The sequence below is a fragment of the Castor canadensis genome, chromosome 3 (genome assembly GCF_047511655.1).
Source record: "Castor canadensis chromosome 3, mCasCan1.hap1v2, whole genome shotgun sequence".
NCBI classification, from domain to species: domain Eukaryota; kingdom Metazoa; phylum Chordata; class Mammalia; order Rodentia; family Castoridae; genus Castor; species Castor canadensis.
The window spans coordinates 42,036,627-42,060,132 of NC_133388.1; the positions used below are offsets into that span (position 1 = coordinate 42,036,627).

The window sequence follows — 23,506 nt, forward strand, 5'->3', positions numbered from 1 at the left end:
TAGCCATTGGAGAGAGACCACCCCAACCTCTCACTGACCCAAAGTACAAAGATTTCAGGGGAACTGATTCCCTGGGGCCAGAGGAAGTTGGGTCCAAGCGCTGGTTATTGAGGAATCCATTTCATAGGGTTCTACTGTGGTAATCCCAGTACCAGTGTTGTACGGTACTTTATGAAAGATACCAATCTTTAAAGTGGGTCACGCTATAGTTAGGTAGAAGGAAAGCCAGCACTGCAGGTTGGGGAAGGAGGCTGAGTTAGTGATGCAGGAGGTAAAAAGAGGCGCCTGATGGAGTGGGGGCTGTGTGTTTGTTCCCCTAGGAGATAAGACTGAACTGCTAAGGCAGGAACATTGTGATAGACTGAAAAGGTAAACATAGAATTTGTTCTAGTTGAAACAGCCATTATAGGCTTCATAGAGATTCAAGTGTGACTTCTGAAATATCACCTTATAAACAAATCCTTATCTACTTCCTAGAATACTCCTTCCTGTCTTGAGTGAATTTGGGTTAGGGTTGTGGCAATGAGAGTAAATGATGGGTGAGAGGATTCAGAGAACTCTCAGTTCCCTGCTCTCAGGACAGTACTTTCGGTGATTAAGTGAGTACATGCATTTTGAAAGTAGAAGCTGTGTTTCATTAATGATGCAATGGTGAGAACCTAGCACTGTTAGTGCTGCTTTTACCAGATGGTCACACTGGATGATCCTAAAATGAGGAAGTTAAGATGTCCTCCACACCCGTCCCAGCACCACAATTCTGAGTCCATTTCTATTCTTCTTTTTTTTTTTTTTTTTTTTTTGCAGTTCTGGGGTTTGAACTTAGGGCCTTTACCTTAAGCCGCTCCGCCAGCCCTTTTTGTGATGGGTTTTTTCGAGATAGGGTCTTGAGAGCTACTTCTCCCGGCTAGCTTTGAACTGTGATCCTCCTTATCTCTGCCTCCTGAGTAGTGAGGATTACAGGCTTGAGCTGCTGGCACCCGGTCTCTCTTTATTAAAAATTTATTTTTTTTAAGGGAATCCTTTCTGTGAGTCTATTTCTAACTCTGATCTTCCAAGCTCTTTCAAGGCCTCAAACATCCACACAGGCTGGCAAAGCAGCTCAAGTGGTAGATCGCCTACCTAGCAAGCATGAGGCCCTGAGTTCAAACCCCAGTACTGCCTCCCCCCCCAAAAAAAATCCACATATAAAAATGACAGGTACTAAGAAGGTTAAGATAGTAAACTTTATTCATGTGGGTTTTGTTTACTACTTTTCCTTTTGTTATCTTTTGTTATATGTTTTAACCACAAGAAAATTGCAAACAAGGAGAGGATAGGTTGTTGATTGTACTGTACTTACAAAAATATAATTTGAAAATATATCTAAATAACTTTATAAATTAACCTTATCAAGAGCTAAAATTGATAAAAATTCAACATTGGATTCTTTTCTTTCCTTTTTTTATTTTTTTGCAGTGCTAGGATTGGAACCCAGCGCCTTCTGCATGCTAGATAAGTGCTCTACCATGGAGCACCACACTCAGGAAAAACCATGATTATTTGTGTTTCATTTTTCTACAACTGCTTAGTGTGCCTGGCTTTGTATCTTTGAATTAGCATGTACTCTTTTCTCATGTTTTGTCTCTCTCACTAGATTGCAAATGCTTTAAGACACAAGGTGGCCAGCATCAGTGATTCACTCCTAACCACTCAGCTACTCAGGAGGTAGAGAGCAGGAGGATCTTGGTTCAAAGCCAGTCTGGGCAAACAGTTTGAGAGACCCTATCTTGAAAAAACCCACAAAAAAAAAAGGCTGGTGGAGTGACTCTAAGTGTAGGCCTGGAGTTCAAACCCCAGTACCAGAAAAAAACAAAAAGGCACAAAGAGTACCAACTATTTGCATGTATTTGTGTAGACCTGAGTTCAAATGAAAGTTAATATTTTTCCTAGGTTCAGTATTTTTTTCAAATCTATCCCCTTCCCTTGGTCTGCCAAAACCACTGCCCTTTTTCAGGTCCTGCTTCTCTGTCATCTATGACTAAGACCATTTTTGAACTCAGCTTGCAATGCAGGCAGTTACTAAGCCCAGCTTTTTTTTTGAGACAAGGAGCCTAGGCTGGCCTCCAACTCTTCATTCTTCTGCCAACTCCTCTTCAGTGCTGCGATTACTTGCGTGCACCACCACACCTGGCTAACAGGACCACCTCTTCACACTTCTCTTGCTGTCCCTGGTCATACTTGTTCCTTCTTTTCAGGACATGCTATTGGTCTCTTTAAACTTGCCATCTGTGTTATAATCCAGAGATGGTCTGCTACCTCGTTTTTATATCATGAGCAACTTGAAGGCCAGGATGATGAGTGACTCCTCTTTCCACAACCTAGCAGGTAGAATGGGAGGATAAAGTAACTTTCTCTGGAAAATGAAAATATTTCTAATGACTTAAAGACATGGAATATTTTCCAGCCTGTTTCTTGTAAGTACTTCAAATTCTTTAATTACAGGCATTCACCTTGCTTGAAATAACTTCCTGGAGATAGAGTCCAGAGACCTTATAATAAAATGGTTCTGGGCTGGTGGAGTGGCTCAAGTGGTAGAATGCTTATCTAGCAGGCATGAAGCCCTAAGTTCAAACTCCAGTACCACCAAAAAAAAAAAAAAAGGTTCTGTCTAGAAGTCAAGTTTATAATTTGTGAGGCAGCAAAGTTAATCCTTTAACTCAATCTTATCAAACTCGAAATTCTACACACTCCATTCAGAAACTAACTACATTTATAGTAATCCTACCAGCTATTTGAATTTTAGAGGAAATTTAACATATAGGTCAAGAATACCTGTGCTGTCTTACCACATACCACAGTATTTGATGAATGTCAGGGCATTTTGAATCTACAGGCGATTGGGGTTTTTTTTTTTTTTTTTTTTTTTGTGGTACTGGAGTTTGAACTCAGGGCCTCATGCTTGCCGAGCAGGCGCTCCACACTTTGAGCCACTCCACCAGCCCTTTTTTTGTGTTGGGTTTTTTCCACATAGTCTCTCAAAGGGCTTGCTTCCAACCACAATCCTCCTGATCTCTGCTTCCTGAGTAGCTAGGAGTACAGGCGTGAGCCACTGTCGCCTGGCTAGAGTTTTCTTTTGCAGCTGTTAAGTTTACCGATTATACATCCTGCCTCTGTCCTAGTATCTATGTCTAATCTTGCCACCACCCGTAAACTGGCACGTGGCTTTCCGGACATCAACCATCCGAGGCAGCTCTGTAATTACTTGTTAATGACTTGAGCCGCGTGGGGGGTACTTGGCTTTCATTCTTCATTCACCATTTGATTGTGGGCCAGCCAACACGATGTCCAGATGCTTGGTTCCGGCACTGCGGAAGATGGCCTCAGGATCGTGGCCTCTCCAGATCCATGTTCCGACCAGGAAAGCCGGCAACAGTAGCCTGCGAGGAAACAGGGCTAAAGATGGAGAAGGTGGGGCCCAACGCTGCAACGCCTGGCTGTGGGTCTCCGGGTGGGGGCCTCCTATCCACAGCGCGCCAAGCTCGGGGCGCGGTGAGGGTGGGGGGGGTGGGGCGGGGAACGGCGCGCGCGCACGTGGAGGCCGCAGGCGGCAGCGCGCGGCGAGGGAGGGGCACGCGGGACGGAGCGCGCGGGAGGGCGGGGGCGCGCGGGGCGGAGCGCGCGCGGCGAAAGGGAGGGGCGCGCGGGGCGGGGGCGCGCGGCGGCCGCTGCGGCCTGTGGCGCCGTCACCGGCGAGGACTCTCTCCAAGCCAGAGCGAGTGGAGCGAGGTGCCAGGCGCGCGGGGACGGTTCGGGGCTGCGCTGGGAGCGCTGGGTGGCGGGACCGGTTCGCCGTCCCGCGGGTCCCGTTAACATGTCGCTGAGGCAGCACCTCGTCCAGCTGGCCTGCCGTCTGCAGGAGCCGCAGAAAGTGGCCCGTTTCCAGCGTCTGTGCGGAGTGGAAGCGCCGCCGAGCCGCTCAGCCGACCCGAGGGCGGATGAGAAGGCGGAGCCGTCACCGCTTCTCTCCGGAGACCCCCGGCGGCGAGGTCGGCAGCCCGGAGCGACCGGAGGCCCCCAGCCGCCGGGAAACGACCGCCATCCGTGCGGGGCCAAGGCGGTCGGCGGCGGCGCCCCCAACGGCGTGCAGAACGGGTTGGCGGCCGAGCCGGGCCCGGCCTCGGCGCGGCGCGCGGGCTCCCTGCGCCGCAACTCGCTGACGGGCGAGGAGGGCCAGCCGGCGCGCGTGAGCAACTGGCTGCTCTACTACCTGTTCTGCTTCGGCACGGAGCTGGGCAACGAGCTCTTCTACATCCTCTTCTTCCCCTTCTGGATCTGGAACCTGGACCTGCTGGTGGGCCGGAGGCTCGTCATCATCTGGGTGCTGGTCATGTACCTGGGCCAGTGCACCAAGGACATCATCCGCTGGCCGCGGCCCGCCTCGCCGCCCGTGGTCAAGTTGGAGGTCTTCTATAACTCCGAGTACAGCATGCCCTCCACCCACGCCATGTCCGGCACCGCCATCCCCATCGCCATGGTCCTCCTCACCTATGGCCGCTGGCAGGTAAGGTTCGCTCTGCCTGCCCCGCTGATCTCGGAGTTAGTTCTCTGCAGTCTGTAAGTCGCCGGTTCCCCGCCAAAACGTCTTAGCGCAGGCTCCCACCCCACCCGCACACAGGCCTTCTTGGGGTGGGGGTGGGGGAAATCCCAGGGACTTGGCCTTTACATATGTTTTCCTAGTGGTGCCCTTCTTAGAACCCAAAGGAAGCGCTTTTGAGCAGCAGCATTTTCGCACGGGACTCTGGTTGAGTTTCTAAAGCGCTCTAGCTCCTGCGATGCCCACCATAAGTGGATTTGCCTTAAATTAGTCAGTTGGTAGCTAACACCCAGTTCCGACACCATTCATGGTGCGTCTCCCAAACCGATCCTGTGGCAGACGTAGGTAAAAGTCCTTAGCCTTCTTGCGAGATGGTGTTTGCAAAGCACGAGTGTGCTTCTGAAACAAACACGCCAGTTCCAAGCAATGAAGTCAGGAATTTTAAAGAAAAGTTGCCCATTATGGAAGTTAGTGGAGCAGAGGCTGAGTTCTGTTTTTAAGGGACGTGGTTGCTAATTTGCTGAGAGACGCAAAGTTTGTCTTTTGGATCTCTGGTCTGTAGAGCCAGTGTTGAAGCGCCGCAGTGTTAACTGTCGCATTAACTGTAAAAAATGCCCCATTTAAAGTTACTCTTGAAGCTAGGGCTTGGGCTTATAACAATGACGAATGGGATAGTAGGGTCAGCCTGAAAATCGGGATTGAGTTTTTTTGTTTGTTTGTTTAATGGTGATCGTTTTTATTTTGTCGACTTCCTTTGGCCTCCCACTTTTGGGTTCTCCATGGTCCATAAGAGTTACTTAGGTTTAAAAACTAGAGCTCTATCAGGTAGAATTGAAGTTTATTTTTAGAGTAATAGGCTTGCTTTTTCTGACTTAATTGTAAGATGTGCTGGCCTTGCTAACCAGTGTCTTAAGAAGAAAGTGCAGAATTATGGAGAATCTAGGGAAGCAGACTTACTCTTTTTTTTTCTTTCTTTTCTTTCATTACACAAAATCCTCTCACATTGATAAATACACACTCTGTCACACTCCACTGTGATAAGCTAACTGGCCACATTCAATTTCAATATAGGGAAAATCTTGTTCCCATGGATAGTGCTTGTAGTGTCTCTTACAGCAACAGAAAGTATATCAGGTACACAGTTAAGAGTGGCAGGAAGTGCTTCACTACTTAACAAATGAGGTAGATAACACGGTGACATTCAGATTGTAAAACAGTGCTGCCTGGTTTTTTGAGTTTTTTGTTTGTTTGGTTGGTTTTGGTTTTAATTTGTTTTATTGGAGACAAGAGTCTGTCTGGAACTATATCCCCAGGCTGGCCTAGAACTTGCTCTGTAGCCCAGCCTGGCCACCAACTCTCAATCCTCCTGCCTTAGCATCCAGAATGTTGGGAATACAGACACACCCCCCACACCCAGCTAATGCTGCCTGTTTTGCATAATAGATCAATATCTCAGATTTTTCATTTAATCCAGATATTTCATGATTTAAGATTGTCAGTGCTGGGGTGGAGCTCAGTGGTAATTGCCTGGCGTATACCAGATCCTGGGTTTTGTCCACAGCACCACAGTGAAAGTGATTGGCAGCAAGCTGTGGTTAGTGTTGTATGTACTGCTTAGCTGGTGATGTTTCTGTGATTTTTATGAGACTTTCAGGATTTAAGATTGGGTGGCCTTGTATAATGCCTCCTTGGTGAGTGGGTATACTCTGTGCTATTCATATTAGCAATCTAAGTCAGAGAAAATAATTACTTTTGCTCTTAATTTATTCAGGACACATGATAACAGGAAGTCTGAAAATAGTACTGCTGAATTGTTTATGGGATGTAGCTATTGATATTCTAACATTTCAGGGTCATTAGGATTATCAGAACAAGCTTACATTATAATTTTTAAGCAACCTAGTATGTTCAAGTTTGGGGAATTTACATATTATACAGTTTAAGAAATGTGAGCTAGACAGTATGATAAAAGGCATTTAGTCTCAGTCATTTTATAGATGCGGAAACTGATTACATTATTGAAATTTCATAGTTTACACTTCTATTCTAAATTTGACTAAAATTCCAAATTTGCTTGCTTACTTATTTATTTATTTTACAGTACTAGGGTTTGAACTCAGGGCCTACACCTTGACCCACTCCACCAGCCCTTTTTTGTGATGGTTTTTTTCGAGATAGGATCTTGTGAACTATTTGCCCTGGCTGGCTTCAAACCACAGTCCTCCAATCTCTGCCTCCTGAGTAGCTAGGATTACAGGCATGAGCTACTGATGCCCGGCAAATTATTTATTTTTCACTCCACTATTGTGAAAGAAAGTCCTCCTTATATCAAAGTTCTATCTTTATAAATGCTTGACTATAATTGGTTAAAACCCCAAAATTACTGTTTTATTTTTTTCCTTCAATTATTTTTTCTTTCTTTTTTTGTGGTACTGGGGTTTGAACTCAGGGCTTACACCTTGAGCCACTCCACCAGCCCTTTTTGCATTGTAATGGGTTTTTTCGAGATAGGGTCTTGAGAACTATTTTTCCAGGCTGACTTCTAATCGTGATCTCCCGATCTCTGCCTCCTGAGTAGCTAGGATTATAGGCGTGAGCCACAGCGCCTGGCTCCTTCAGTTCTTATGTATTGCAAACAAAAGAACCTCCCTTACCTCAAGTTGTTTTGGTCCTCTTCTCTGTCAATTGTTACCGGACTTCTTTGGAGACTGTTATTTCCAAAGTGAGTAAGGAAAACACTATGAGAAACTGGGCAAAGAATGAAATGATGTAAGCCTGGTATTTTCAGTCAGCATGGATTTGGGCATCCAGTCCTGTCTGTCTCCTGTGCTGCTTCCTGAGAACAAGCATGGTCACCTCTGTCTGCCTTCCAAGCTGAAACACCTTGAAACTGAATTATCTCTCTCACATACCATTCTCTTGGCTGGGCATGACTTCTTCACTCCTCCCTACCAGTTAATGTTCCTACCCTCCTTGAAATTTGCTCAGAACTCACCTCCTACACAAGGCCTTTTCAATCACCCCTTTGTGTTTCTTTATTCCTTATTTATTCTTAAAATGAAAGCACACAAAAAACACCCAGGGGTAAGGGGAGGGTTGTTTAAAGGGCAGCTCTTTCCTCATCACCCCAGAGATTCCAATCCATTAGACAGGAGCGTTCACTGCATTTCACTGGAGTAAGTTACCCCAAGATTGACACTTGCTCCTTAGAATATACTTCGTATTTCTCCAGAACAGTCTTTCTCCAGAAGTTTGCTGTCTCAGCTCTTTTGCAATTCCACTTTCCAAATCTTTGTAAGGCACATGATAATATAAAAAAGCTTCAGGCAGTTGCTTGGCAAGTTTCTTTTTTTTTTGTTTTTAATATGTATGAGATAGACAATGAAATGGTGTTTCTCCTGGGATTAAGTAATTTAAGATCCATTAGGCGAGATAATGATTTGTTGTTGTTGTTACTGGGGTTTGAACTCAGGGCCTCAGGCTTGCTAGGCATCCTCTACCACTTGAGCCAGTCCCCCAGCCCTAAGATAATTACTAGTATTCTTATTTTATTCATCAGAAGTTTCTGCAGCTTGAGCTGGGAAAAATTAATAAGGAGCATCAGATATAAAAAAGAACCTTGTGAAGAGAAATCTGCAGTAAATAATGAAGCATTCCCTTTTGCATTTGTGTTTGCATGTTTTTTTCCAGAAAAAAACCCTGCATGCTAGGGAAGCTCTCTATCATTGAGCTATTTATATGTGCTGCCAAAATTCATCATTGTTGAATAATATGATATATAGTGAGTTCTAATTATATGTTTGATTTAATATTGTTAAAAGGTTTAAGATAAATTTCAGTTTTATCACATACTTTGTAGACAAATCCATTCCCAACTAGTCTTCTACATCTGCTTTCACTACTCTTTATAATAATGATTGACATGTAATATTATTAACATTGCTATTTAGTATGCACTCACCGTGAGTCAGACATTGTTTGAAATATCTATTACCTCATTCATTCTATTTTTGTAATATCCCAGTGCTTAGTCTTATTATTTACTATCATTATTATTATTATTGGAACTGAGGACTGAACCCATGGCCTGAAGCATGATAGGCAAGCACTCTACCATTGCAGTCATGCCACCAGCCCCTTAGTCCTATTAACACAAGTTTGCTGAGGTCAGGGAATTTAACTTACTCAAACTAACACAGCTAATAAAGTGACAGAGGCTGGATTGAAAGGCAGACGCATTGATTTAAGAGCTTCACAGCCAGGTGCTGATGGCTCACACCTGTAATCCTAGCTACTTGGGAAGCTGAGATGGAGAGGATCATGGTTGGAGGTCAGCCCAGGCAAGTAATTTATAGGACCCCATCTCCAAAGTAACCAGAGCAAAATGGACTGAAGGTGTGGCTCATGTGGTAGAAAGCCTGCTTTGTAAGCAGGAAGCCCTGAGTTCAAACTCCAGTCCCACCAAAAAAAAAAAGTCATGCCTTTACTGTGTAATTTTTAGAGTATGTTTATAATAATAAATGCTATTTTGAAATGGATATGATTAGATTCTTAAAATACAAGAATAGTATTTATGCCTTGAGAAGATAACTGTGTTTGCGAATGTACGTACATACAGGTTTGTGTTTCAAACATGATACAATGTTGACTGAAACCAAATGTACTTAATTCATAATGTAGTAACTCACAAGGCCCTGAGTTCAAACCCAGTACCGCAAAAAATAAATAAGTCAATAATTCAATAACTGCGCTAAACGCTGTGGACAAGTGTGTAATCTATCAAAATATAGTTTATTTTTGGATAATAGAGGAAGATGTCTGTGAAGTCATAAAAAGGTAAAAGGAAGAAAAGCAAGGAGTAAGTTACAAAAGTGGGTCATAAATAACAAAGGCCACAGAAGGCTGAAAGATTGAAGGGAAATTGATCACTGGGAACTGGGGAGGAACAGTGTATTGCACACTGAGTTGCTTTGCTAGATTTTTACTTAGCACGATACTCGTGTTTGAAGTTCACATTTTCCTTATTTTAGAAGTGCTTCTTACTAATTCTTTGTTTAAAATTAATTTTATTTCTCTGCTTATTTGAATAAGTAATACATTGTAGAAGTTCAGAATTTACAAAACATATGAAGAGGAAGCCAGGCATGGTGGTACATAACTGTAGTCCCAGCACTCAGGAGGCTGAGGCAGTAGGCATGCCTAGGCTACATAGCAACACCCTGTCTCAAAGAGAGGCAGTAGGCATTTTTCTTTTCTTTGTTCCATAGCTACTGGATATTTTCTAGAGGATTCATTGTTATGCTTTTCTTACTTTCCAGGGATAGTCTATACTTTCATAGACATGTATTTATATAGTTATTTTTCATACAAATGGTAGCATACTGTACTGTTCAGGCTCTTGTTTTTTCTACTTAGAAATACTTTGTAATTCAGGTGCTGGTGGCTCACACCTGTAATCCTAGCTACCTGAGAGGCTGGGATTGGGAGGATCGAGGTTCAAGCCATGGGAGGGATTTCTTGAGATCCCATCCCAAACAATATCTGGGTGCAGTGGTGCACTCTATTATTCCAAGCTACTTGGAAGGCTGGGATTGGGAGGATTGAGACTCCAGACAGCACAGACAAAAAGTGAGACCCTAAATCAGAGCAAAACGGGCTTCAGGCGTGGCTCAAGCAGTTGAGCGCCTTCCTAGCAAGTGTGAAGCTCTGAGTTCAAACTCCAATACTGCCAAAAACAAAAACAAAACAAACAAAAAAAACCCAAATTGTGAGGCATTGGGGATATAGCTCAGTGTGCTTGAACTAGTACTGGAGGCCCAAGGTTCCATCCCCAGCACCACAAAACAAATAACTCAAAAGGTAAATAGGTAAGTAAATAAAAGGAAATATAGTACGGAAGGTTTGTGCAGCACTTAATGGGTACTAATTATGTGCACAGGATTATTTTAAATGTCTCATGTGACTTTTTTTTTTCCTAGTACTGTGGTTTGAACTCAGGGCCTACACCTTGAGCCACTCCACCAGCCCATTTTTGTGATTTTTTTTTCTTTTTCTCCCATGATAGGGTCTTGTGAACTATTTGCCTGGGGCTGGCTTTGACCTGCGATCCTCCTGATCTCTGACTCCAGAGTAGCTAGGATTATAGGTGTGAGCCACCAGTACTTGGCTTGGTATGATTTTTTTTTTTGATATTTCTCTTGCTTAGGGTGTATTTATCTTGGACCTGTGGGTTTGTACTCTCATTGCATTTGTAGAAAAGTTTTCTCTCTTCCCTTCCCTCCATCCTCTGCTTTGAGAAATTCCCACTTCACGTGTTAGACTGCATGTTCACTCAGGCTCTGGCTTGTTGTTGTTTTTTGTCATTTTGCAGTGGTTTCGCTCTCTGTGCTTCTGTGTGGACTGTTCCTATTCTGTGGTCTCCAGTTCACTGATTTTCTGCAGTGTCTAATTTTCTGGTACATTTCATTAAGTAGGATGGGATATAATTTCGGATACTATGTATTTTATATCTGGACGTTCCCATTCGGGTCTTTTTAAAAACGCATTCATTTCCTAGTGTTATGACTTGGGTGCAAAGAGTTCCCCCACAGCTCTTATTTTGAGGGCTTAGTCCCCAGTGCTCCTCTCCCCTTAGGTTCCCCCCCTGCGTTACCACCTGGATTCCCGGGCTCATCCCATGTGTTTCCCTTTCCTTAGAAAAGCACTGTGTCCAGCATCTGAAAATACATGTTTTGTGGATTCTGTCTGGTTTTCTGGTGATTTGCAGTCTGGAATAGGAATTCTCTTCTCTGGTTTTGTTCATGTTGTGAGGTATCTCATGTGATTCTTCTATATAGATACTTTTTTTTTTTTTGGCCATACTTGGGGTTTGAACTCACGGCCTCCTCTACCACTTGAACCACTCTACCAGCCCTGTTTTGTATTGGTTATATATTTTTGAGATAGGGTCTCATGAAGTGTTTACCTGGGCTGGCTTCAAAGTGTGATTCTTCTCATCTCTGTCTCCTGAATAGATAGGATTATAGGTATGAGCCACTGGGCCTGGCACCCATAAAAAATGACTGACCTAGTAACATTTTTGAATGGTTTGTCTTTTTTTTTTTTTCCTACTTATTTGTATTGCTACATGTTACACATCAAGTTCCCATAGATGTATGGGTCTGACTGTGGGTTCTCTCTTCTGTTTGCCAGTGTTATGTTTCTTCTACCTCTTTGTCATTAGCATTGCCTATGGGTGTGAGCTACCAGCACTTGGCTGCTTTCAGTATACATTTTAGAATTGTGTAGACTTTATTGAAGTCTCAATGAATTTATAAGTTAAGTTAGAGAGACTTGACAGCCTTACAGTAGCGAATCCCATCATCTGAGACTGTGGAAAACCTACTGATGATTTAGGTTTTCTTCAGTATCTCTTGTTGAAGATGAGGTCTCTCATGGAGACGTCTTCTTTATAGCTCAAGCATAAAGAGCTATTTCTAGTTACTTTATATTTTCTGTCACACTCATAAATGCTGTCTTGTTAAAATCCAAGTGTTTAAGTTTTGTATTCGGAATACAGAAAATGGGTTGGCTTACATTTCTCTGATAAAATCTCACAGCCTTGTTGCACTTTCCATTCCTTTAGTAATCTGTGTGAAGAGTCTCCTGTGCTCCATACAGAAGAAATGTGAGAACAGTTACGCTGTAATGGTACACTTTTTTTCTCTTGTTGAATACTGGGTTTTAATCTACATTTGAATCAACAAATGTAACTTTTTATAATACATTGTATAAAACATGGTGGGCCCTGTGTGTATCAGTGTGAATAAAATGAATGAATTTGCTTCATGAAGGAAAGTGGGTTGTATTTTGGAAAGATTCTTGGTCTATAGTATGGAGAAAGGAGGGAGGTGCAGTGTGGGAGGCAGGGAGAGGAGACTGAGGAGGTGGTTAGGTCTTTGTCGGGGGAAGCTGGAGATGTACTACAGCCTGGCTCTACTGCTGAGCCACATCCCAACCCTGCTGCCTGCTTTTTCTTCTTTTTTAATGACCTGTGAAGTATGAATGGTTTTCACATGTTTAAATAGTTGGGAAAAGCCAAAAGAATATTTTGTGACATGTGAAAATTATGTAAAACTCAAAAGTTTTCATGTCTGAAGGTAAAGCATATTGGAACCTGCCCAGGTCCACTTGTTTTTATATCCTCTGCTTGCTTTTGTGCCCCAAACTGCAGAATTGAGTAGTTTGACACACATAGACTGTGTGTGGCCCACAAAGCCTAAGTTGTGACTGTCTGACTGTGGTCAAAAACTTTGCTTACCCCTAACAATAGAACGGTTATGACAGGAGGGAAGATATGGATGAATTTGGTAGATTTTTGTTTGTTTGTGGTGCTGAGGATGAAACCCAGGGCCTCAGTCACGCATCCCTAGGCTGAGTTTGACAGATGTTAAAGGTAGAATTGGCGAGCCATGGTGACTAATTGGATGTGGCATAATGAAAGGGAAAAAGCAATAAAGGAACATGGCCCGGTTTGCTGTTGGGAAGCTGGGAGGTAGTCGTTTGACTTGTGGAGGGGCAGGTTTTGGAAGCAGCTTGTGTCTGAGGAAAGTGCAGGGCACAGAGGTGGTTCCAATGCTAGATACGCTGAGGTTGAAGGTCTGTCTGTTCAAGGCAGCAGCTCTGCCCATGAAAGACCCAGACAGGTTTGGTGTCATCACATCAGGTGAAGGGTGAAGTGGTGAGGGTGGACAATGATGCCCTGGGAAGGACACTCAGCAAGAAAATCAGAGGGTCTGGGGAGACCTCTTAAGCTATCAATATGTAAGGAATGGATAGAGGAAGGAGAACCTGCAACACAATTGGACAAGAAGCCATTTGAGAGGTAAGAAGATACCTCAGGGAATAGCTATAAGGGGTGTGTGTGTGTGTGTGTGTGTGTGTGTGTGTGTGTGGTGTCATAGTAAACACAGCTGGACTAGGTTAAGCAAAAAGAGGAAATTTCTTTGCAGACTAGAGGGGCATTTCATAGAAGCCAGAGGCTTGGCATGCCCACATCTGCCTCACCCCTAGTCTGTGCTATTTACTATTCGAGCACACAGCAGAGACATTTACATTACTGTTAGAAAAAAACCAAATCTGCTTGTTCTGCCCAGCCAGAAGATCTGCTTTGCCAGGGCCAAGTGTCCATGTCTTGTTCAAATAGCCGTGGTCAGGGGAGCAGTGACAACTGCATTGTGTATTGGGCATCATGCAGCTGTGTCTCCTGGGCCACGCTACAGGGTCCAAAATGGGGAAGTCTTCAGAATAGATGGGTGTAGATTATACTACACAAAAAGAGCATATGATTGAGGAAACTAGAAGTGAAAGTAAGAGATAGGCCACTGCTACACAAGGCAAGTACTTAGCAGAGTTTCCTTACAATTTGGAAATAATTAGGATCATATTGTATACCGAGTTGATTATCTTTTATTTAATATTTTATATGATGCTTAATTTATGTGTCAACTTGCTACACCACAATACCTAGATTTTTGGCCAAACCTTATTCTAGATGCTTCTGGGAAGATATTGTTTAGACAAAACTAACATTTTGACTTAAAGGAGACTTTGACTAAGGCAGACTATCCTCCATAAAGGCCCAATTACCTGAAGGCCTCCAAAGAAAAAAGACTGACCTCCTTCAAGGAAGAAGGGGTTCTGCCAGCAGGTGGCTTGGCTGTACCTCACTTCTTCTCTGGGCCTGCTGTCCTGCAGATGATGGACATGCTAGCCTCATGATAGCATGAACCAGCTCCTTAAAGTCAGTTTCTCTCCACATGCAACACACACCATACATGCATATGCATATGTACACACACGTGCACACACACACATATATATCATGTATATGCACACATTCTATTTGGTACTGTTTTTCTGGAGAACCCTGACTAACATACTATGTCATTAACATTTCCCATTGGTAAAAATTCTTAGAAAATATTCCATCACCCCCACCCCCCTTTTTTTTTTCAAGACTGAGTCTTGTTATGTAGCCTAGGCCAGCCTTAAACTTTCATTCCTCCTGCCTCAGCCTCCCAGGTGCTAGGATTACAGACATGTGCCACCATGCTCACTAGAAAATATACTGGGGTTTGAACTCAGAGCTTCAGCCTTGAGCCTCCAGCCCCAGAAAATATTCTTAATGAAATATTTTCATATTCCTATAAAACAGTGTTTATACTGCAAAATTATGATTGTTGAAGTGGGGGGTGGGGGGAAGGTGGCCCAAACAATGTATGCACATGTGAGTAAATGTAAAAATGATAAAATAAAAAAAAAGTTAAGAAAAAAAGATTATGATTATTATACATGTTATTATATCCACTTATAGTCAAGAAGATTTTGTAGCTACCCAGTGGTGCTACAGCTGAAGAAGCTGACACCTCTTGGGGAGTCTGCATAGGTCACAGCCAGGTAAAAGCTCCCGCAGCTGTGGGGCAGCCTCATCTTCCCTATGTGGTCTCAGGCTGGAGGAGTGAGAAAATAGGTATGGGTCTAGGCTGGTTTCCTGAGAAGAAGCAAATTCAGAAGGCTTCCTCTGCCGTGTGCACTGAGGAGCAGAGAAGCTGTCTACAGAAAAAGAAAAATGGAGTGGATATGTACAAAGAAGAACTGGTCCTGGACTGTCATGTACACTTCCAGTTTCTTCTCCAAGCTCTGCCCCATCCCCCTCAGGCACTGTGAGATACTCTGTCCTCACAATCCACCTCCTTTTTCTCTTAACATAATTTGATTTTGTGACTTACACTTTTAGAATTCCAATAAATGCATGTAGTAAGTGATGAAAGCTAGTACATATTGATTTCCTCATTACTGTGTGATACAACTAATTTTGTGACATTTTTCAATATTTACCTACATTCTGAGTCCTTAGTGTAGAATTGTAGGAGAAGCATTGCTGGGTCAGTGTATGTGATTATTTAGACTGCTCACAGGTTGATGAAATGCTTTTCTGCAGATTGTATCAACTTACCTTCTACTTGTAGTGTGTGAGAACCTGAAGTATCTATCTTTAATGTGTCACTGTTGTCACCTGTTGTTTACATACAGTGTATCCATTACTAGAATTCAAAATAGAATTTTTTCTCTGGGGCCTGTCTTTGTCCCATTATTTAGTTACTTTGAAAAATTTAAAAACTACTAAAAGGACTGGGTCTGGCACACAGGAGGCCATCGGTTCAATCTCCAATGCGCGCGCACACACACACACACACACACACACACACACACACACACACACGGGACAGTTTCTGTAATTGCTTCAAGTGCGAGTCATTTTCTTGACTGTGCACTATCTTCATTTCATGTGAGTGGAAAATACCCCAATAGACAAAGTATTTCTGATTATGTAAGGTAGCTAGATTAGGAAGGCTTATCAGGAAAATGAAACTGTCCTGTAGCATAACTGAAGGAAGCATTGAGACTCTTCTTTTCCTGTTATCAAGGATGTGCAATGAGAGGATTAGACAGTGTCATGAACTAAAAACGTTGAGGAAGGGGCTGGGGATGCAGCTTGATGGGTGATTGCCTGGCATGTGCAAGGCTCTGCCTTCGCTCCCCAGTACTGAAAAATTAAAAAATAAAAAAATTTAAAAAGTCATCTAGCACACCAAGTAACCTGTGGGAGTTAGGTGAATTTTTATGTATTTGCAAATGATATAAAGACTTGTAAGTTTTTACTTGAAATCTTTTACTCCCTCAACTCTCTTCTTTCATCTCCACTTTTTAACCACCTTAGCTTCAGTGTCATTGAAATACCTGAAGCCATCAGGCCTGAGCTGCCTACGTGTGCCTCCCTTCTTTCTTTCAGTCTCTTCACTCTTCATGGCCTCCTTTCTCGCCTTCTGCCCTGTGGCTCTGGACGCCTGAAGCCAGCCTTTCCCCTGGTGTCACCGATACCAAGAGCAGGCTGTACTTTGTGTTTATGCTTTCCTTCTTTTTGTGGGTTCTGTTCCTAGTATGTCCCCACCACCACCACCACCCTCAAATTTTTCTCAATAAAGTTACCATTTGAAATTTTAGTGGAGGGCACAGAAGTGGAAAACTAAGTACAAAGTGTTCCCCTCCAACAAGGAGGGGAAGGATGAGGACAGGCGGCAGCTGGTAGAAGAGTATGGCAGTGCCCACCCCTCCCCGCAGGGAAGGGGACCAGTATGTGGCCAGGTTCAGTTGGTGCCCCAGAGGCTCTTTGACTTTGGAACTGTAGGAGAAGAAAGCCTGCCCTCTGTTCTCCTGCGTGTGCCAGTGATTGAGTCTGTGTGCAGAAGTGCCTTTCATGTCTGCTCGGTGCCATGCTTAGGGTGAGGGGCTGGGAATACAACGAGGAGTAAAGCTGTGTTCTTGATGTCCTGGGGCTTTACCCTGCAGTGATCTGGCTTTTATCCGGTTGGTTGTTTCTAAGTTGATTAACTAATGTTGCTTTTTTTTGCCCCTTTAGTATCCTCTCATATACGGACTGATTCTCATTCCCTGCTGGTGTTCTCTCGTTTGCCTGAGTAGAATTTACATGGGAATGCACTCCATTCTGGTAAGGAAAACATTGGTGTCCATCATGCTTTGTTTATTTTTTTTACTGACATTGACAGGAAATTTTACCATTTTAATCATTTGCAAGTTGATGTGAAACGTAAATGAGAAAATGCAGTTATTGCAAAACTTTTTTGTTATGCAAAATTACCAGCATGGTGACTTGTGAAGTGTTAGTGTAGTAAGTGTATATTTTGTTCATAGAGATGGTTTGCAGCAATCGCAGTAGCCAAGTGTCACACTCAGGGTCACATTTGCCCCTTCTTTTCCTTTGGAATCTGTTTCCTGTCCTCCGATCACCGAATCTCATGCACCAGCTGTGCCTGGGACCAAGGAGAGCTGTGCATGTCAGGCAAGGCACAGTGACTAGACACTACGGTCTTCATGGTGCCTGTGCCTTTGTGTTTCTGCATGAAACTCTTACTCTTCTCCATCAGTATTGTTAGGGCATTTTATCTTAAGAATGCAGTTCACACAGGGATGCTGCTCCACTTGCAGCCACCCACTCACTGCAGTTCCCTGTCTCTGTCAGCATGTCCTTAGCTCTGGCCTCCATCATGTATCAACCAAATTACTGATCTGCGGCTGCTTTTTTTTTTTTTTCTGTTTTTTTGAGACAGGGTCTCGCTGTATAGTTCCAGCTGGTCTAGAAACTCACAGTGTAGCCCAGAACTCAGGATCCTGATCCCTTAGCCTCCCAGGTGCTGGGATTACAGGTGTACATCACTATACCCACCCCTCAGTAGCTTCTTTTTCTTTTGCAGTCTTGGGATTTGAATTCAGGGCCTTGTGCATGCTATACAGGCATTCTACCACTTGAGCCACACCTCCAGCCCTTTTTTGCTTTAGTTATTTTTTGAATGGTGTCTCACTTTTATGTCCAGGCTGGCCTGAACTGATTTTCTTGATCCTTGCCCTCTGATGAGCTAAGCTAGGATGAGCCCAGGCATGAGCCCAGCTAGTAGCTTCTTTTTTCTTTTCTTTTCTTTTCTTTCTTGGTGAGACCAAGGTTTGAACTCAGGGCTTTGTGTTTGCAAAGCCATACCTGCAGTCCTAGTGGCTTCTTAACGAGTAGCCCTGCTTTATACTTGAGTACACTCCATCTTGCATTCAGCGTCCTGTGTCGTACGCGCTCCCAAACACAAGTATGATGGCCTAATGGACTACACATCACCCCCAAACGCAGGGTGTTTCCTATCTCCAAGATGTCAGGAGTGCTGGAACCCTGTTCACTTTCTGTGCCTGGTCAGCTGTCCCTTTCATTCTTCATGACTCACTGTGGATGTTCTTAGCGTCAAAAAGGCCCATTACCTTGTCCATCTTCCCGTTCTCAAGACTGGTCAGGCAACCTTCTCCATTTATTCAAAGTCAGGATTGCTTTGTGCCCTTCAGTCCCTGCACTAGACTCGAAGCTCCTTGAGGGCATCACCGAACCTCTCCTCTCTACCCTCAGCATGGCATGTGCTCTCTTCAGGCCCTCTAGTGATGTGTTTTCTATTATATTATAGATAAAGGATCAGAAAAAGATGGCAAAATGAACTAATTCAAGAGACACTAAATTTCTAATGGGTTATATAATTTTTTCTTATCCTTACTAATGGCTCAACATTTCTAGAATTTTTTTTTTGTGGTACTGGGGTTTGAACTCAGGGCCTGTTGCTTGCTAGGCAGGTGCTATACCACTAGAGCCATTCTGCCAGCCCTACAAAATGTGTTTAAGTTATTTAGCTGAGCAGTTGACAAATTGCTATTTTGTTTCTACATTACTAAAATTATGAATATGCTGTAATTACATTTACCCAAAATTATATTAACTGTTTGTGTACACATAGAAAGTATTCTTAGAAAGGTATCATGGGAGCATGAACTCTCAATCCCATTTTTATATCAGGAAATAAAAATAGAGCCAAAGCAGAGCAAAAGCATGTTAGAAGAGGCTGGAACAGTGGACATTATGAGTTTTAACAGTTATTATTGCTGGGTAATAACTACTTATTGTGATCTGCATTTCTTAGTTTTCCAGCAGTGAGCATGTATTAAATTTGCATTTTAATTTAAGAATATAGAAACCCCTAAAACCATCGATAGTGCTTTTATGATCAAAGACAGTGCATTACAACAATACGGTCTATTGCTAGAAGCCATACTGCCACCACTGGTTTATTGAAATTAGAACCAGAGCACCTGAATCTATCACGGTGAAAAACCCAGTTGCTCCTGCCTAAATTTAGGGGTTGTCACTAAGTTAAAATTGTCAACTCTAGTCCAGCATGCTGGAGGCTCTGGGTTGTATCCCCAGTTCCACAAAACAACAACAACAGAACAGTTGCATTCTTCTTTTCATGGAAATGTGGACCATGGTGTGGGTGGACCACAGCAGCAGCCTCCTGCTAGTATCTCACTAGTCTCTAGTCCTCCACTTTCTACTACAACTCATCCTCTCACTGGCAGATGGAGCACTCTTTTTTTTTTTAATAGTATTGGGGTTTGAACTCAGGGCTTTGTGCTTGCTAGGCAGGTGATCTGCTTGAGCCACATTTAATACCACTCTTAAATATCAGTGTCCCACTTCTATGTTGAAATTGTCCAGTGGCTCCATGTTTTGTTTTTGTTTTTTGAGACGGGGTGTCTCTATGTAGCCCAGGCTGTCCTAGAACTCTCCATACGTCTGCCAGTGCTGGAATTACAGGTGTGTATCATCACATCCAGCTCCCTATCACTTTTGAAATAAAATCTAAGCTCTGTCCCTGGCCTGTAAGGGCTCTACACAATTGGACTTCCGCCTATCTCTTTGACCTTGTTTCGTATCCTGCTTTCTTTTGCTTACTATTCAAGTCACACGCTCAGTTTCTTGGACTCCCACGTCCTTTTCTGCTACAAGGACTTTTCTTCACTCTTAGTTTTTCTTCTACCTGGAACACTTTTCCTCTAGCTCTCGAGATGGGGCTGGCTCCCTTTTAGATTTAGATCTTTGTTAAGTGATACCTCTTCAGAAGGCTTCTCTAATCACTCTAATTAGGGTTCTTTGTCATAGTAACTCATCCTATTCTGGTTTCATTACGTTTATAACTCTGAAACTGTATTAGTCATCTGTTCTCTCACTAACATGGTTGTTGTCAGTCTTTCCCACTAAAATGTTAGCTGTATGACAGCAAGTGAAGGTCAGTTCTTTGAATAATAAGTATACTTTCCTCCAGAAATAAAATTGCACAATTAATGTTTATTGTTCAGAATCTAAATATAAATTTGTATATACTATATATGCAGTTAACTTATGGAAGGATAGAACTATGAAAACAAAGCTCATAATTATTATTAATAAAATCTTTTTTATCATTAAACAGTTTTAGTGCCTATATACATGGTCAGGTCATAAAGTTTACTTTGAGAATTTGTCTTTGTAAAAATTTGTATCTATTCAACATTTGGAATGTGAAATATATACTAATTTTAAATGCCAGAAATAGTATTGCACTAAACAACTCTACTTTTATCTTTTCCCAGGACATTATTGCTGGATTCCTATATACCATTTTAATCTTAGCTATCTTCTATCCATTTGTGGACCTGATTGACAACTTCAACCAAACTCACAAATGTGCGCCATTGATCATCATCGGGCTTCATTTAGTTTTGGGGATCTTTTCTTTTACTCTTGACACCTGGAGTACATCCCGAGGAGACACAGCTGAAATTCTCGGAAGTGGTGCTGGAATCGCATGTGGCTCTCATATGGCTTACAGCATGGGTCTAATATTAGATCCTTCTCTCGACTTACTACCTTTAGCGATGCCCCCTGTCACTGTGACTCTGTTTGGAAAAGCCATATTGCGGATCCTCATAGGAATGACATTTGTTCTGATAGTCAGAGATATAATGAAAAAGATCACCATTCCTTTAGCCTGTAAAATCTCCAATGTACCATGTGATGACATTCGAAAAGCAAGACAGCACATGGAGGTTGAGCTCCCCTACCGGTATATCACCTACGGAATGGTTGGCTTCTCCATTACATTTTTTGTCCCCTGCATATTTCTCTTTCTTGGTATCTCTTGATGGGGAAATATTATTTATGACAAGAAAGGAGGCTATCAGTTACTGATATCTAAAAACATACGTTAGGTAAAAAGTCAAAATCAGAGTTAGGCTTTGGCAAGAATTTAACTTAATTATTTAAGTGAATCTTAAGACTCAGTACATTTTACAGTTGTACATCCAGACGCTGTTTCCAGTGAGCTGAGCAATGTCAGTGCTGAGAAAATGATAAGTATCCATTTAGGATGCCCATGTAATGTTGGAGAGTTTTGTGCTGTTATGAACTCGTTATATATAATATATATTAAGGTGCATAATATGCAATTATATATCTAATATATGTTATATATAAAATAATATGCCTACTTTTTTTTAACTGTGGGGGGTGTATTATAAAATCAATAATAATAATATGCAGTTGTGCCTGTGTATTTGGAAATAATACAGGTATATTGTTGTTATCGAACGTATTTAACATTTATTTACAGTGGGAGCCATTTCCTTATTGGATTGCATAACTCCTAGGCCAGATGTGTTGATTACTGCCTCTTTTTACACTGCCGCCGCCTTTCATGTTACCCATGGGAGGCATTTTTAATGGACCAAATTTTCAGAAAAATTTGTTCTTAGATTCCTTATTTTTTTAAGTTCTGTGTTGAATGTAATTTTTTTTGCAACTGTTTTAGACATCAGTTTAATAATTCAGGTACTGAATTTTATTGCTTGCTAATTGTGCCTTTCCGTTGCTGAATTAAGAAATGCCACATATACTGTGATACAAAAGTAAGACTCTAACTCTTAAGATGCATATGATCAGGCAGATATTTTAAAACTATATATCAGACTAACAGGGATAGAAGTAAACCACCCTTAACTGTTTTAGTCTTTATTTAAAAGAAAGAAATATGGAATGGGCTAAAATTTTCTCACTAATTTATTGGGAAGCTAGATAGTTGTTGGTGTTTTTCTGTGTACTGTAAGTTATAGAAACAAGATGTATTTTTTTGTACATTGTCTTGATTATTTATACTGCAGGTAGGTGTTTCTAGGGAGTGGAAAGGTGGTTGAATTTTATTGATGGGACAATGCACACACTTCCTAAGTATACAAACCATTTTTCTAAGTAGTCTAGAAAGGATTGGACTTCCAAATGTTAACTTTTAATACACAGTCTTTAGCTACTTATGGTAAATTATAAAATCTAAAAATAATAAGTATCAGTAGTTTAGATCCTATTATTTTTCTTTTCCAACTTTTTATTATTTTTGCAGTGGAAAATTTGGATGTAGTATTAAAGTATTCTTTCTTCTGTCTGTGCCTTTATATTTTGAAGTGTGATTGTAATTAGGTTAACATTGTTTATTTGTAGTAAGATTTTCATAAAGAAGATAATTAACTTTCCATATAAATGAACATCAGGTATGGGATGACTGATTTTAGTGCAATATATATGATTATCCAGAAGTATCAATTAAGATGTTTCTATTTTGGACAGCATAACTATTTGAGCTCATATTTTTATAATTCTGATTGAGAATCTAGGGCTGTGGTAATTTGTACCAAAACTGATACTGATACTTTTAAGTAAAGCTACTAAATTTGGGCTCTTTACTTATTAGGTTAAAAAGAAACCAAGGCACTTTAGGAGCCTACAGGTACGTTACAAAAATCTAGAAAGAGCTTTTTGTTTTCAAAGTGTGTGGTTAATGAATTGATTTTTAAGGACCGTTTCCCATAATCTGGGTCTATGCTATCCTATTAATTTTTATGTATAGCTTAAAAAGTATTTGAAAATATTCCATTTCTTTATGTTTTATTATTTTCCGTCTTAGGACAGTTCAATAAAAAAGGTATTTTAAATAAAAGCCAAATTCAAGATTGAAAGGCTTCTGTTTGATTGTTTTGTTTTGTTTGCTTCTTATGCATTTGTCTCTATTACCTGGTGGATATTTTTAGAATACATCTTGGATTTTCATTCCACAAGTAGGCTTTTCCTCTGAAGCATTTTATTGAAAATGAAAGTGTTCTGTTGTCCTTAGCAATAGAAGACATCGCAAAATTCTTTAAGAGTCAAACTGACTTTTGGCTAAATTTATGATCACTTTTAACATAAGGTGAAAAGTCTCATATTTCCTTTTAGAAAAAACTATGCATAAAAATGTTTCAATTAAGCCTAGGGCTGCTCCATCAGTGTCAGGAATTAACTCAAAGCTGGGAACAAGTACGTTTTCAAGCAGAATGTAAACATAGTGACATTTCATTTTGTAATTATGAAACGCCATGATATGTGAGTTAGAAAAACTAGGTTTGCCAGAAACTCTTACAGAATTGTATAATAAAAACAGTGTG

At 41.7% G+C, this 23,506-nt stretch overlaps 1 protein-coding gene and 1 long non-coding RNA gene across 2 annotated transcripts; one reads left to right on the forward strand and one right to left on the reverse strand.

Annotated features, from left to right (window-relative positions):
- Positions 1-1,087: 1,087 nt before the first annotated feature.
- Positions 1,088-4,359, reverse strand: LOC141421559 (uncharacterized). The gene is made up of 3 exons (XR_012446143.1): positions 4,247-4,359; positions 3,242-3,416; positions 1,088-2,357 (listed from the first exon to the last, which is right to left on the reverse strand). It is a non-coding gene; the product is annotated as an uncharacterized lncRNA (long non-coding RNA).
- Sgpp1 (sphingosine-1-phosphate phosphatase 1) lies at positions 3,685-23,041 on the forward strand. The gene is made up of 3 exons (XM_020180928.2): positions 3,685-4,540; positions 17,034-17,123; positions 20,627-23,041. The coding sequence occupies exons 1-3, from the start codon at positions 3,851-3,853 to the stop codon at positions 21,176-21,178; spliced, it is 1,332 nt and encodes a 443-aa protein (XP_020036517.2). The 5' UTR covers positions 3,685-3,850; the 3' UTR covers positions 21,179-23,041.
- The last annotated feature ends 465 nt before the right edge of the window (positions 23,042-23,506 follow it).